The 16,178-nt window shown below is 37.4% G+C and overlaps 1 protein-coding gene across 2 annotated transcripts in view; it reads right to left on the minus strand.

The window, feature by feature from the left end:
• Nucleotides 1-16,178, minus strand: part of LOC150102709 (uncharacterized) — a 343,878-nt gene that overhangs the window by 242,348 nt on the left and 85,352 nt on the right. For both annotated transcript variants that reach the window (XM_090399309.1, XM_090399308.1), the window contains exon 5: nt 1,568-1,705. In XM_090399309.1, coding sequence (XP_090255435.1) covers nt 1,568-1,705 — 138 coding nt within the window. The remainder of the gene's footprint in view (nt 1-1,567; nt 1,706-16,178) is intronic.

The following is a 16,178-nucleotide window of genomic DNA, read 5'->3' on the forward strand; positions in this document are numbered from 1 at the left end:
GGATAAGATATATAAAGGAAAGGAAAGTATAAGGGAAATATATATTTAAACAAGAATGGGACAACACAACACTTTGAAACTGGATAGCCAGTTTTCTCTCTGGCCGTTCATTGAATGTCATGGTGTGCTCTGAGCTTTGCCACAAATGCAGGAGTGCCTCAGGGTTCTGTTCTATCATCATCATCTACCCTTTTTCGCGGATACGTTATATGACCTACTCTCAATCACAACCAATCCTACCCACAGCTTTGCCAATGATAGCACGCTCCACTGATTTGAAAAACCATGTACTTCTCAGACATCCTTAAAATCAAGGTCATCTGTAACGTTTGCCTTACACACTGATCTACATACCATCCTTTAGTGGAGCAAGGATAACTTGATCCAAAATGCCGTCCTGCCTTTTCTCTTGCAAAAGAGATCTCAGCTTACCATCCCTTATCCTCAATAATAAAAGCACATCACCAGACAGGATCAGCTCTCTCTCCTTAGGCTGCCATTTACCTCTAGCTTTTCCTGGTACAAACACTCACATCAATAGCTTCCTTGGCCTAAAAAAATTGAGCATTCTTTTCTGCTCAAGAAGTTATTTTACACCCACACAGATACTAACCCTATATAAATCCCAAAATTGCTCATCCTTAGAATATTGTACACATATTTGGGGCAGTGTACCTAAAACCTCTCTAAAAATGCAGAAGAGAGAAATTCAGCTCACTGATGACCTCCCCTCAAAGGTGTGCTTCAACTTCTATCTCACAGAGAATGTTTCAGCTCTGTGTCTCTTCTACAGGTACTTCTATGGTTATTGCTCTAGTGAATTGGCAAACTTCATTCCTCTACTTACTGTTGAGCCTATTAAAAGAAGAGCTGCAGCTGCCCAACATCCCTTTTCAGTGCAAGTGCAAACACATCAAACCTGCTTTTCCTCTTCCTCATTTATTCCACCTACTTCTGTCCTCTGGAAAAGTCTTCCTCTTAATGCATTTTCCCAACAACTTCAATCTCCAGCTCTTTAAGAAAAATGTCAATAGATTTCTTCTTTCTCAATCTATCTGTACCTCACACAGCACTGATGCGCTACAGGATCTTATACCTCTTGAATGTGAGATTAAAAAAAATAATAATAATAATAATAATTCAATGTGGTTTTGGTCAGTCGAGAATGAGGGTTATGGAAATTAGGTGATTAGGATATGCATATTTAAGAATATGTACATCCTAATCACCTCATTTCTGTGAGCTAGCATTTCATACAATCATAAGAAAAAATGTATTCATCATAAAGCAGGGGAGATCATAAAGTTGGAGGCCACTGTGTGTGTGTGTGTGTGTGCATGCACGTACACACACACACAAATATACCATAAATACTGATGAATTTCTAAAAATGAGCCAACTGTATCATAAAAGATGGAATATGCAGCCAAATTTGCTTCCACCTGATTCATCACATGTAACATGTAATCCACCTATTATTACTTAAAATGCTAAATAATAACAACAAATACAACATTTCATGCAACATACTGTATACGATAACATAACAAACTACACAATAAATTACCAAAATTTTTAAATCCATCCTGTGTTTCTTGGTTTTTCCATGAATTTTTCCATAAATCTTCATCTGTCTTAGGGCACACAACTCCACTTGTAAAACTTCTCATTGGCCTTAGAGTGTATGTTACCTTTATTCCATTACCTATAAAAAAAGTTAATATCTCATCATCATCAAATTCCTGATATGTACCCTCAAGGGGTGTACAGGATAACTTTAATAGTACTGCATGAAAGAGTCGCACCGTTACTAACTTCCGATCAACAATACTCTTCAAAATTAATCTATTATCTGTCAAGATTCCATCGTTATCAGATCTTATATTTCTCTCTTTCAAGACGCTTATCATTATATCAATCCATCCATCTACATTTTGGTCTTCCTCTGAGTCTTTTTTCCAGTCAACCTAGCAAAGAACACTTGATCTTTTAGTAAAATATTTAATAAATCCAGCACAAGTCTGCAAGAAAATATTAGCAAAACACTTGTTTTGCTAATATTTCCTCTCCCATTTTATTTAAGTCACCATACTACCTGAGATTAGCTCTACTAACACATTCCTGAATGCTTACTAATATCCTCATTTTTAATGTCATACTACCATTGATGCCATCTGTTGTCTCCACTAATCATTCTCATAACCCTCATATCAGAGCTCAAGTCTTTGATCAAGTGTTTTTATTTCTAACCCAGCTCTCAGATCTATACGTTAAAACTAGTTTGAACGTAGTCTTGTATACAGCTAATTTAGTGCTTTGACTAATTTCTTTCTTATTCCATATAAATTTATTAAGCTGATTTCCTACCATACCAGCCTACCTCAGCATGTCTACCATTCCATAACATTCCTACCATACCATGTCTATTTCCATATTTAATTTGCCATCGTCACAAAAAATTATGCCCAAATAGCTGAAATGTTTTACTCATTCTAAGTCTGCACGGTTGGCCGAGTGGCTATGCACTTCGCAACCATATGCCTGGTAAAGGAGTTTCCTGGATTAGATTCCCTTCACTGACGTGAGGAGCTTAGGATCTTTCTCTGACATAGCCAATTTAGCCAGTCTTGGGTGTGGACTGCAGGGTTTTTCTCCCCAGTTTACGCAGGGGAGAAAAACTCAACACTTCTACAGACATAGAATACACCGGGAGGCATAGGGCTAACCACCTTATCCTTGTGTACAGTTGCGGTTAAATGAATAGAAAACTCTCGACCGAACAAGGTAAAAGGAGGGAAAAGGAAGAAGAAGAAGAAGGAAATATAAATTACTGTATTTTTATTGTGGATTTTCATACCAAATTTATTACAACAGTTATTCAATTTAGTCAGGGAATCTTGCAGACTTGTGCTGGATTTATTCAAAAGTATAACATCATCTGCATAAGGTAAAGAGCTAAGATTAACACTGTCAATTATGATATCAGATTTAATACCTCCTTCATAACGTGATCTATATAGATAATGAATAACAGTGGAGACAATGTATGTACCCTTGTTACACACCTGATTTAACATCAAACCATCTTCCTGCACTTTCTTCAATTCAAATTGCTGACTTACAGCTTAATTTGAAACTAAGTATTGCTTAATATAATGCCCCATTTACACCATATAACTGTGGCATTTTGAAGAGATTTCCTCTGGCACCTTATCATATGCTTTTCCATATCAACAAAACTTAAATATAAATCCTTGTTATATTCCCAAGATTTCTCAACTATCTCTCTCTCTCTCTCTTAAAGTGAAAATCTGATCCTGACAACCTCATTTTGGTCTGAATTCAGCTTGTTCTTCACCAGGCTTTCCTTCCACAATTGTTCTTAGCCATTTGTCAAGTATACTTGCATAAATCCAGGAATACTCAGTAGGGAAATACCTCTGTAATTCTCACATTCTGTTTTATTTCTCTTTTTACAGATGTGTATTACGGCTCCAACCATTCGGAATTCGACCCTCTGACCACCTTCTGAATTATGCAATGCAGTCACTGTAAAACTTTTATACGTCCATATTTGAACATTTCTGTTCAAATTTCATCAACTGCTGCCTTTTCACATTTCAAGTAGTTGATGACTTTTTTACTTCAAGTATGGATATATATGCCTGATTGCATTCCTGCTGGGAGTTTTCTACCAACGTGCTGAACATTGCTTGATCCTTTTAACAGTCTTTGAAGGAAATTACTCCAAACATCTAGAATATTTTTATCTTCAGTTTTCATGTCACCTTTATCATTTCTGATTCCTTTTACAGCACTCTTTCCTTCATTTACAAATCCTTTCCAGCCTGGTTGGCCAAGTGGTTAGCATATCCACTCTCCAACAAAAAGGCTGCAGGTTTGAATCCGGCCCATGGCCGGATTCGATGTTCGTGATTGTCTGTAATACTACTAGTGCTGGCAGTTCGTAGTAGATGGCATTGGTGTGGTTGCGGTTTGTTGTAGTTGATGAATTGAGTGGTTGAGACACAGAGTTGTCCCTCGATGAGTCATTGGACTCCCTGGAGGTTTCATGTGATAATAATAGTGATAATAATAATAATAATAATTATTATTATTATTATTATTATTATTAATTAACTTAAGGAATTCACAACGTATACTAGAATATAAATTAAATTAAACTTTAATATATCGCAGGCACTACACACAGTAAATGAGGAAGAAGCGAGGAAGCTATCGTTTCTCCTAAAAGTCCTGATAGTGCCCCCTAGCAGGCTATGTAGGTATTCTTGGCTGTTGGGCTGAGGGTCTCCTGATGTACGTCTCCCAAATATCGGGCAGTCTCATGCAACCAAATTTGTTCAGGTTTGGCATGTTTCTTAGGGCTGATGCTGATTCCATGAAAAGTCATTAAAATTTAAACTTGCTACGGTATATTATTGTGGCTTTCTTCCACTGTATTCTGTGGCGTGTATCCAGAGCATGGTCCGCAAGACCAGAGTGACTATACTGTTGAAAACGGATGTAGTCCTTGTGTTCTGAAATTCTGATATTCGCTGTCCTCACTGTTTGGTCAAAGTAGGACAGCTTACAGCTGCAAGGGACCTGGTATACACAAGGAAGGTCTAGGGGAAGTGGTCGGTCTTTAGTGGAGTGGATAAGGCATGCCAATTTTCTATATAGTCTGTAACAAGAGGTCAAGTTATGTTATTTTAAGATTTTGCTAATTTTTTCCGAGATGCCTCAGATGTAGGGAATGGTGATGGATTTAGAGTAATTCTTGTTGTGAAGGGAGAGGTAGGTTGTGGTTTACTGGTTTCAATATTTTTTGGGGTTTTTTTTTTTTTCGGGGGGGGCACCATTGGTGAGAAAGTGTTGAGGATGTGATTCAGTTCAGTGGTTAGGGCATTGTCATTTGAACAGATTACTTTAGCCCCATTGTATAGTGTCTTAATAAAGTCATATTGTTGGTGAATGTATCTGCCTGAATGGGTGGATTTTCTAGATATTAATAATAATAAAAACTAATAATAATAATTTCTATTTTTTTCAACAGCCTCCAGAATATATTGCCATCAGGGTGCTTAAGGGTCAAAGCAATATAACTGAGGGGACACCTCCACATAGCCTTTAAAGGAATGCAGAGAACCGAATGGGGTTTCTGATCTAATGTCCAATCCTCACCTACTCGTGGTGCACCCTTTTGGGTATCTACCTGGATACTGAACGAACGAGGATGGGCTAGTTTTGGGGATTTAGCCGACCAAATTGTATTCATAATGGCTTAAACCAATATAGAAAATGATGGTACAACATGACAAAAGTTCATGCAGGCTGCGGCGTTGCCAGGTTAAACAAGGTCCCAGTTCTTTTCGCCAGGGAACCAAGGCGAACAGCGAAAAGTCGGCTACTGGAACAAATCTGAAAGCACACCCCAACTCACCAGAGTTAAAGATCGGTACTATCAACATAAGAAGCCTGAATGGCAAAAAAATGGAGCTAGCTGAGGAAATAGATAAGTACCAGATCGACATAATAGGGGTGACTGAAACAAAAAAGACAAAAACTGGTGAGATCTTTCTGAGCAATATATACAAAATGTTATATTCAGGAAATGACAATCGAGGAAAAGACAGAGTAGCCATAGTATTCAACACAAAATATGAGGCTAATCTTCTTCAATGGCAGGCAGTCTCAAGTAGAGCGATGTGGGAAAATATCAGAATCGGGAACTGGACAATGAGACTTATTTGTGCCTATGGTCCCACAGAAGGTTCTACTAAGGTAGAAGTGGAGGAATTTTTTGATGCTTTAGAAAAAGCAACTGACACAATGAAAAAGGAAAAGTTGGTCCTTGTTGGGGATCTAAATAGCAGAGTTGGAAATGATTGTCAGACATACAAAAATATTTTGGGAAAATTTGCAGAAAAGAGCAAAGCTAATAATAATGGCAAATACCTGTTGGATTTCTGCTCAGGACAGGACTGGTTATTACTAACACCATGTTACAACATAAAAATATGCACAAATTCACATGGAGAGAAGAGGCAAGGAATAAGAAAAGTCTCATTGACAAAGTTATTGTTGATAGTGATTATAATAAATTTAGTTTAATCCTTTATCCAAGTGTGAGCAAACAAAGTTTGCGCCTTAAAGTATCTTCAGGACTGGGGTAAGATGGTAACAACACCAGAGCACTCCTTGCAAAGGTGGAGCAAGCTACCAACACTCCTATCTCAGTATCTCCCATAATGCAAAACACATCTCCTTGCGGATATGTCTAATGTTATGCATTAAGAGAGGGACCACAACGCAGACTAGTTTCGACCTTTATTGAGGTCTCTTCAGTGGGAGCCAGGACCATGTGGAGATACCAGGCAGAAGCATTAGCAGGTCCTCTCTACCTATAGGAGTTGCCAAACGGTGTGCCACCCTTTTTTAATAAATTACTCTGAATTTAGAGAAAGATGTTGAAAGTTTCTTTCTTTTAGGGTTAAAGGTGATCAGCATTCATATTAATTAAATTAGGGAAACAAAACACACGTGTTAAAAAGATTATTTTACTGATTACAAATAAAATAATAACTTCACGTTTCGACCCTTGTATTGAGGTCATCTTCAGAAGGATACATTCAGAAGTATAAGAACAAGCTACATGCTGCTGCACACTACACAAGTAAATTACATCTACATTGTTAACTAATCTTTTTTTTTCTTAGCCTGCCCTCTAGTGGAAAAAAATAAAAAATAAAAATAAATAAATAAAAAAAAAATAAAAAAAATAATAAAAACTCTGCTAAAGTCCTCATGTACTAGGATTCTTCTGGAATTATACAGTTATATTACGATTATGTTCTGGATTTGTACAGGTTGCTATTGAATGTTCAAGGGAAAAAAAAAAAAAACACTTCACTGGTTCTTGTATTGACATTTTTCTTTGTGGTTGCTATGAAGGTTGTAGTGGGTCCTCCACATTCTTGGAATTGTTAGAACATCATTTTTATTCAGATTCGGATCATGTTTGAGCATTTCACATGCTTCCTTGAATTTCCGCTAAAACCAGGTTTTGGTGCGGTGTAGGGACTTGGTACCTTTCCAGTCAATTCTGTGGTATGTTGGAAGTGCATGGTCAGAAAAGCCGGTTTTTCCAAAATGGAGGTATTTTATGTGACGTTTGTGTTCATCCTTTCTGATTGGGATGGTTCGTCCTGTTTCCCCTATGTACGGTATGTTACAAGTGCAATCTATTTTGTAAACCCCCGGCTGGGCTAAGTGTGGCAGGGGATCCTTGGAAAAATTGAGTAGGTGCCTTAATTTTGTCGGGGGTTTGAAGGTGGTTTTGATGTTGTATTTGTGTAGTGTTCTGTCTATTTTTTCTGAAATGCCTCTAACATATGGTATAGCAATAGCATTCTTGAAATCTTTTTTGTTATTAGTGGTATCTTTGTGGAGGATCTTGTGAATGGTTTTTATACTGTATCCATTTTTTATAAAGGTATGTTTGATGGTCTCATATTCATGGTTAAGAGCATGTTCAGTTGAACAAATGGTTTGAGCTCTGTGTTTAAGGGTGCTTATAACCCCTAGTTTTTGTGTTGGGTGGTGATAGGAAGTTTTGTGTATGTATTGGCCTGTGTGTGTGTAGGTTTGCGGTAAACTGAGAAGGAGAGACAGCCTGAAGGAAGACGTGTGACAAGTGTGTCTAGGAACGGAAGAGAGTTGTCTTTTTCTATTTCAATGGTGAATTGGATGCGTTTGTGTTGTTTGTTCAGGTGGCTAAGGAATGTATCTAGTGCTTGGCGGCCGTGGGGCCAAATGGCGAAAATAGCGTCGACGTATCTGAGCCAAATTTTGGGCTTTAGGCACGCCGATTCTAGAGCTCGCTGCTCAAAATCTTCCATATAAAAGTTCGCTATTGGAGGGGAGAGTGGAGAGCCCATGGCGGTACCTTCTTTTTGAAGGTAAAAATTGTTTTGCCACACTAAATATCCGGAGCGGAGTACGTGGGCAAAGAGGGCCGTGATGTTGTGTGGAAATACGTTCTGTAAGAGTAGGATAGTATCACTGATTGGGACATTGGTGAAAAGGGAAGTTATGTCAAAGCTGACTAATAGATCTTGGTCGCTGAGTGTAATATTTTTAATTTTGTTTATGAATTGTTGTGTATTTTTTATGTAAGAAGGGGAATGACCAACCAATTCCTTGAGTGTGGCAGCTAATTTTTTGGCTAAGTAGTAATTCTGACTGTCAATTCCTTCCACAATAGGACATAATGCCGTGTTTGTTTTGTGTACTTTTGGTATCTATTTTGTAAACCCCCACCCGGGGGTTTACAAAATAGATTGCACTTGTAACATACCGTACATAGGGGAAACAGGACGAACCATCCCAATCAGAAAGGATGAACACAAACGTCACATAAAATACGTCCATTTTGGAAAAACCGGCCTTTCTGACCATGCACTCCCAACATACCACAGAATTTACTGGAAAGGTATCAAGTCCCTACACCGCACCAAAACCTGGTTTGAGCGGAAATTCAAGGAAGCATGTGAAATGCTCAAACATGATCCGAATCTGAATAAAAATGATGGTCTAACAATTCCAAGAAAGTGGAGGACCCATCTACAACCTTCATAGCAACCACAAAGAAAAATCTCAATACAAGAACCAGTAAAGTGCGTTTTTTTTTCTTCCCTTGAACGTTCAATAGCAACCTGTACAAATCCAGAAGATAATCGTAATATAACTCTTTAATTCCAGAAGAATCCTAGTACATGAGGACTTTATCAGAGTTTATTGTAGGTTTTTTTTTTTTCCACTAGAGGGCAGGCTAAGAAAAAAAAAAAGATTAGTTAACAACGTAAATGTAATTTACTTGTGTAATGTGCAGCAGCATGTAGCTTGTTCTTATACTTCTGAATGTATCCTTCTGAAGATAACTTCAATACAGGGGTCGAAACGTAAAGTTATTATTTTATTTGTAATCAGTAAAATAATCTTTTTAACACGTGTGTTTTGTTTCCCTAATTTAATTAATATGAATGTTGAAAGTTTATTTTATGTTTATTATGTTTATTGTGTTGAAAGTTTATTTTATGAAATTTTATGTTGAAAGGTCGAAACCAGTCTGGATTGCGGCCCTTCTCTTAATACATAACATTATACATATCCGCAAGGAGATGTGTTTTGCATTATGGGAGATACTGAGATAGGAGTGTGGTAGCTAGCTCCACCTTTGCAAGGAGTGCCCTGGTGTTGTACCACCTCACCCCAGTCCTGAAGATACTTTCAGGTGCAATCTTTGTTTGCTCACACTTGGATAAAGGATTAAACTAAATTTATTATACTCTAACCAAGTCAAAAATAAACTTTCAACATCTTTCTCTAAATCCAGAGTAATTTATTAAAAAAGGGTGGCACACCATTTCGCAACTCCTATAGGTAGAGATGACCTGCTAATGCTTCTGCCTGGTATCTCCACTTGGGCCTGGCTCCCACTGAAGAGACCTCAATAAAGGTCGAAACTAGTCAGGGTTGTGGCCCTTCTCTTAATGCATAACATTAGACATATCCGCAAGGAGATGTGTTTTGCATTATGGGAGATACCGAGATAGGAGTGTTGGTAACCTGCTCCACCTTTGCAAGGAGTGCCCTGGTGTTGTTACCACCTTACCCCAGTCCTGAAGATACTTTCAGGCGCAAACTTTGTTTGCTCACACTTGGATAAAGGATTAAACTAAATTTATTATACTCTAACCAAGTGAAAAATAAACTTTCAACATCTTTCTCTAAATCCAGAGTAATTTATTAAAAAAGGGTGGCACACCATTTGGCAACTCCTATAGGTAGAAATGACCTGCTAACGCTTCTGCCTAGTATCTCCACTTGGGCCTGGCTCCCACTGAAGAGACATCAATAAATGTCGAAGCTAGTCTGGGTTGTGGCCCTTTTCTTAATGCATAACATTAGACATATCCGCAAGGAGATGTGTTTTGCATTATGGGAGATACTGAGATAGGAGTGTTGGTAGCTTGCTTCACCTTTGCAAGGAGTACCCTGGTGTTGTTACCACCTTACCCCAGTCCTTAAGATACTTTCAGGAGCAAACTTTGTTTGCTCACACTTGGATAAAGGATTAAACTAAATTTATTATACTCTAACCAAGTGAAAAATAAACTTTCAACATGTTGATAATGATGTTTTCTCCCTGGTGCAGGACACCAGAGTGTACAGAGGATTTGAAATTGGAAGCGTTCACTATTTAGTCTTGAGCAGGAAAAAATTGAATTTCGTGAATTCAATTGAATTCATTGAATTGAAATACAGACATGAATACATATCCATACTTGAAGTAGAAAAAGCCATCAAAGGCTTGAAATGTGGAAAGGCAGCAGGAGTAGATGTTGATATAAAAGTATTACAGTGGCTGCACTGCATAGTTCAGAAAGCCTGGACAGAGGGACGAATTCCCGATGATTGGAGTAGAGCTCTAATAGTACCCATATATAAAAAGGGAAATAAAACTGTATGTGAGAATTACAGAGGAATTTTCCTACTGAGTATTCCTTGCAAGATCTATTCAAGTATACTTGAGAAACAGTTGAGAAAAACTGTGGAAGAAAAGCTTGGTGAAGATCAAGCTGGATAAAAGCCAAACAGAGACTGTCAAGATCAGATCTTCACTTTGCGACAAATAGTTAAGAATGCATGGGAATTTAACAAAGATCTGTTTTGGCGATCTGGAAAAGGCATATGACAAGGAGCCAAGAGAGAAGCTATTCAATATGCTACAGTTATATGGTGTCAATGGGGCATTATATCATTATATGGTGTCAATGGGGCATTATATCAAGCAATACTTAGTCTTTATTTGAATTGTAAGTCAGCAGTTAGAATTGAAGGATGTATAAGAAGCTGGTTTAATGTTAAATCTAGTGTGAGACAAGGATGTACACTATCCCCTCTGTTATTCATTATCTATATGGATCACATTATGAAGGAAAGTGGTACTAAACATGATATCAGAATTGGAGATGTTAATGTATGCTCTGCTTTATGCGGACGATATTATACATCTAAATAAATCCGCTACAAGTCTGCAAGATTCCCTGACTAAATTGAATAACAGTTGTAATAGATATGGTATGAATGTCAGCATTAAAAAGACAAAGACAATAAAACAGGCAGAATCATTGAAAATGTCTACTGTGTTGAGAATGGAGAACCTGTGGAACAAATAAAACATTTCAGCTACTTAGGCACAATTTATAGTGAAGATGGTAAATTAAATATGGAAATAGACAACAGAATCAACAAAACTGGTATGGTGGGAAGTCAATTGAAAAAATTCATATGGAATAAGAGAGAAATTAGTCAGAACACTAAATTAGCGTATACAAGACATATGTTCAATATAAGATCCAGTTTTAACTTATGGATCTGAGAGCTGGATCAGAAGTAAAACAGTTGATCAAAGATTAGAGACTGCAGATATGAGAGTCCTGAGAAAAATTAGGGTCATGAACAGATGGTATCAATGGCAATATCAATATTAAAAACAAGGATATTAGGAAAGAACTTGATATTGTCAGCATCCAGGAATGCATTAGCAGAGCTAATCTCAGGTAGTTATGGTCACTTAAACAGAATGGTTGAGGAAAGATTAGCAAAATAAGTGTTCTCTGCCAGGTTGGCAAGAAAACGACCCAGAGGAAGACCAAGATATAACTGGATTGATACAGTACAAAGTGCCTTAGACGATAGAAATATAAGATCTGATTTGTTTAAGTTCAGGGATATTACATCCCATATCGTTTCTTAGCCGAATAAGAAACTCAAAGAGTTTCATGCCGAATATAATAGAAACTATATAAAGTTTGGCAATTCCAAGCATAAGCAAATACCTGGATACTGCTGCAACTGACCCTTAAGTTAGTGCAAGCTGAGGCAACTCATGTCAAAGGTGGAGCAAGCTCCGATCACTATTCTTGATATTTACCCATAATGTGTACTTAGCTCCTAGGAGCTGTACTGTTCTACATTATGAGAGAAGGTCACTACCCAGACCGGTTTCAACCTTTATTGAGGTCTCATCAGTGAGTAGGTAGACCTAGTTAATACCAAGTTTGTAGCGAACAGAACTTACAACCTTTCTATGAGTATTGCCGAGAGGTGTCCTAATAAATTATTAGATATATGAAGAGCCAAAGGCTTCAATTCGGCAACATATGACTTGTTTAAGTTAAGGGATATTACATCCCATATTGTTTCTTAGCCGAATAAGAAACTCAAAGAGTTTCATGCTGAATATAGTAGAAACTATATAAAGTTCGGCGATTCCAAGCATAAGCAAATACCTGGATACTGCAGCAACTGACCCTTAAGGTAGTGCAAGCTGAGGCAACTCATGTCAAAGGTGGAGCAAGCTCCGATCACTATTCTTGATATTTGGCTCTTCATGTATCTAATAATTTATTAGGACACCTCTCAGCAATACTCATAGAAAGGTTGTAAGTTCTGTTCGCTACAAACTTCGTATTAACTAGGTCTACCTACTCACTGATGAGACCTCAATAAAGGTTGAAACTGGTCTGGGTAGTGACCTTCTCTCATAATGTAGAACAGTAATACAGCTCCTAGGAGCTAAGTTCACATTATGGGTAAATATCAAGAATAGTGATCGGAGCTTGCTCCACCTTTGACATGAGTTGCCACAGCTTGCACTAACTTAAGGATCAGTTGCTGCAGTATCCATGTATTTGCTTACGCTTGGAATCGCCGAACTTTATATAGTTTCTACTATATTCGGCATGAAACTCTTTGAGTTTCTTATTCAGCTAAGAAACGATATGGGATGTAATATCCCTTAACTTAAACAAGTCATATATTGCCGAATTGAAGCCTTTGGCTCTTCATATATCTAATAAGATCTGATAATGTTGGAGTCCTGACAAGTAACAGACTGATTTGGAGGAAAATTGTAGATAGGAAGTTAGTAATAATATAAATTTTTCATGTAGTACTATCATATCCTGTACACCCTTGAGGGTACATATCAGGAATTTGATGATGATGTTGATGATATATTGCTATCTTCCTGATATTTATTTTCTATGTTCTTACCAGTCTTCCCATGGCTTTGTTTAGCTAGTTTTACATTGCATTGCTTTGCTTTCTTACATTTTTCTCCGTATTCGATAACAGCACAAGCTTACTTAGCTGCCTATGAATTCTGTTATTTCTCATGTGAAGCGAATGTCTAAAATCCAGGTTTCAGTGCTTTTTATTTCTATAATTGCATAATTTTTTTGATCTGTTGCCAAAAACGACATCATAAGAATACTGAATAAATCAATACCAACAAGGCTGTTGTCTCTGTTATGGTGTTCCCCCACCCAACTTCCCCCAAATACACACTACATTTACTCAGAATTCTGTATCATCTGTAGATTCTTTCACTCACTAAAAATACACTCAGTGGAAGTGGAAATACTAATATGAACGATGTAAAGTAGGATATTCAAATTGTAGAGAATGTAGCAGAAGGTGTAAGCAATATGACAAAATATGAATAGACGAAATATGAATGAGAATATGAAAGAAATGGCTGAAGGTAATATGGATGATGAGATGACAATGAGGAGAGTAACAGTGTGCATGTGCAGAGTCCTTCACAGGACAAAATGTGAGACCGAGCGAATTCAGAAATGATGGGCATGTGGCACAGCAGGAGGAAGGAGAACAAAAGGAAAGGTAAATGGGAATAGCATGAGAGAGCTAGAAACTGGGAGAAAAGAGAAGGTATTGTATGGAGATTTGATGATAAAAGGTGAAATTATGTGACAAAATGTCACATAAGCATATTTTCCAGCAGCAAGGATGTTACTGATGATGATGTTAGTTTACACAATAATCATCATCATCATCATCATCAAATTCCTGCCAAGTACCATCAAGGGGTGTACAGGATATGATAGTACTACATGAAAAAAAATTTACATCATTACTAACTTCCTATCTACAATTTTCCTCCAGATCAGTCTGTTACTTGTCAAGACTCCAACATTATCAGATCTTATATTTCTACCGTCTAAGTCACTTTGTACTGTATCAATCCACCTATATCTTGGTCTTCCTCTGGGTCGTTTTCCTGCCAACCTGGCAGAGAACACTTGTTTTGCTAATCTTTCCTTGCCCATTCTGTTTAAGTGACCATACCACCTGAGATTAGCTGTGCTAATGCATTCCTGGATGCTGACAATGTCAAGTTCTTTCCTAACATCCTCGTTTTTAATATGATATTGCCATTGATGCCATCTGTTCACGCCTCTAATCTTTCTCAGGACACTTATATCTGCGGTCTCTAGTCTTTGGTCAAGTGTTTTAGTTCAGACCCAGCTCTCAGATCCATAAGTTAAAACTGGTTTGAACACTGTCTTGTATACAGCTAATTTAGTGTTCTGACTAATTTCTCTCTTATTCCATATGAATTTATTCAATTGACTTCCCACCATACCAGCTTTGCGGATTCTGTTATCTATTTCTATATCTAATTTACCATCTTCACTAAAAATCATGCCTAAGTAGCTGAAATGTTTTACATGTTCCACAGGTTCTCCATTCACAACACAGTTGTTGACATTTTCAAAGATTCTGCGTATTTTCATTGTCTGTCTTTTTATTGCTGACCTTCATACCATATCTATTACAACAGTTATTCAATTTAGTCAGAGAATCTTGCAGACTTGTAGCGGATTTATTTAGAAGTATAACATCATCCACATAAAGCAAAGAGCATACATTAACATCTCCAATTTTGATATCATGTTTAATACTACTTTCCTTCATAATGTGATCCATATAGATAATGAATAACAGAGGGGATAATGTACATCCTTCTCTCACACCAGATTTAACATTAAACTATCTTCCTGTACTTCCTTCGATTCTAACTGCTGACTTACACTCAAATAAAGACTAAGTACTGCTTGATATAATGCCCCATTGACACCATATAACTGTAGTGTATAGAATAGCTTCTCTTTTGGCACCTTGTCATATGTCATTTCCAAATCAACAAAACTTAAATACAGATCTTTGTTATATTCCCATGCTTTCTCGACTATTTGTCGTAAAGCGAAGATCTGATCCTGACAGCCTCTTTTGGCCTGAATCCAGCTTGTTCTTCACCAAGCTTTTCTTCCACAATTCTTCTCAACCGTTTCTCAAGTATACTTGCATAGATCATGCCAGGAACACTCAGTAGAGAAATACCTCTGTAATTCTCACACTCAGTTTTATTTCCCTTTTTATATATGGGTACTATGAGAGCTCTACTCCAATCATCAGGAATTCGTCCCTCTGTCCAAGCTTTCTGAACTATGCAGTGCAGCCACTGTAAGACTCTTATACCACCATACTTCAGCATTTCTGGTCAAATATCATCTACTCCTGCTGCCTTTCCACATTTCAGGACTTTGATAGCTTTTTCTACTTCAAGTATGGATATGTATTCCTGACTACATGCCTGGTCAGTGTTTTTTACCACTGTGCTGTCATCACTGCTTGTTTCATTTAGCAGTTTTTCAAAGTAATTACTCCATACTTCAAGGATATCTTTTTCTTCCGTTTTCATGTCACCTTTATCATCTCTAACTCCTTTTACAGCACTCTTTCCTCCATTCCTAAGCTTCTTCAACAACCTCCAGAATATTTTGCCACCTTCTTGATATTTATTTTCTATTTTCTTGCCAAAGTCCTCCCATGACTTTTGCTTAGCTAGTTTTACACAGTGTTTAGTATTCTTGCATTTGTCTCTGTATTCTCTAAGAGCACAAGCTGACTTATTTGCCAGGAACTTTTGATATGCTTTCTTCTTTTCCTTCACTGCCTCTTTAACTTCCTGTGTCCACCATGGAGTTCTAATTTTTCTATCCTTACAGACAACTTCACCACATGCCTCTCTAGTTGAATCAATCAGGGCTTTTTTCAAGGCTTGCCTGAATCTCCAAGGTTTGATTCCTGTTCTCGAACTCTTTCATTTTTTCTTCAATAATCTTTGTATATTTTAGTCTACAGTTCACATCTGAGAGCTGCTCAACTCTTATTCGCTTTAGAACTTTCTTACATGTTATTCTTTTCAATATGAAATTCAATTTTATCCTGCTCAAGAC

The sequence above is a fragment of the Typopeltis vanoorti genome, chromosome 10 (assembly GCF_054136105.1).
Source record: "Typopeltis vanoorti isolate ZY-2024b chromosome 10, IOZ_Tvanoo_1.0, whole genome shotgun sequence".
In the NCBI taxonomy this organism is placed as follows: domain Eukaryota; kingdom Metazoa; phylum Arthropoda; class Arachnida; order Uropygi; family Thelyphonidae; genus Typopeltis; species Typopeltis vanoorti.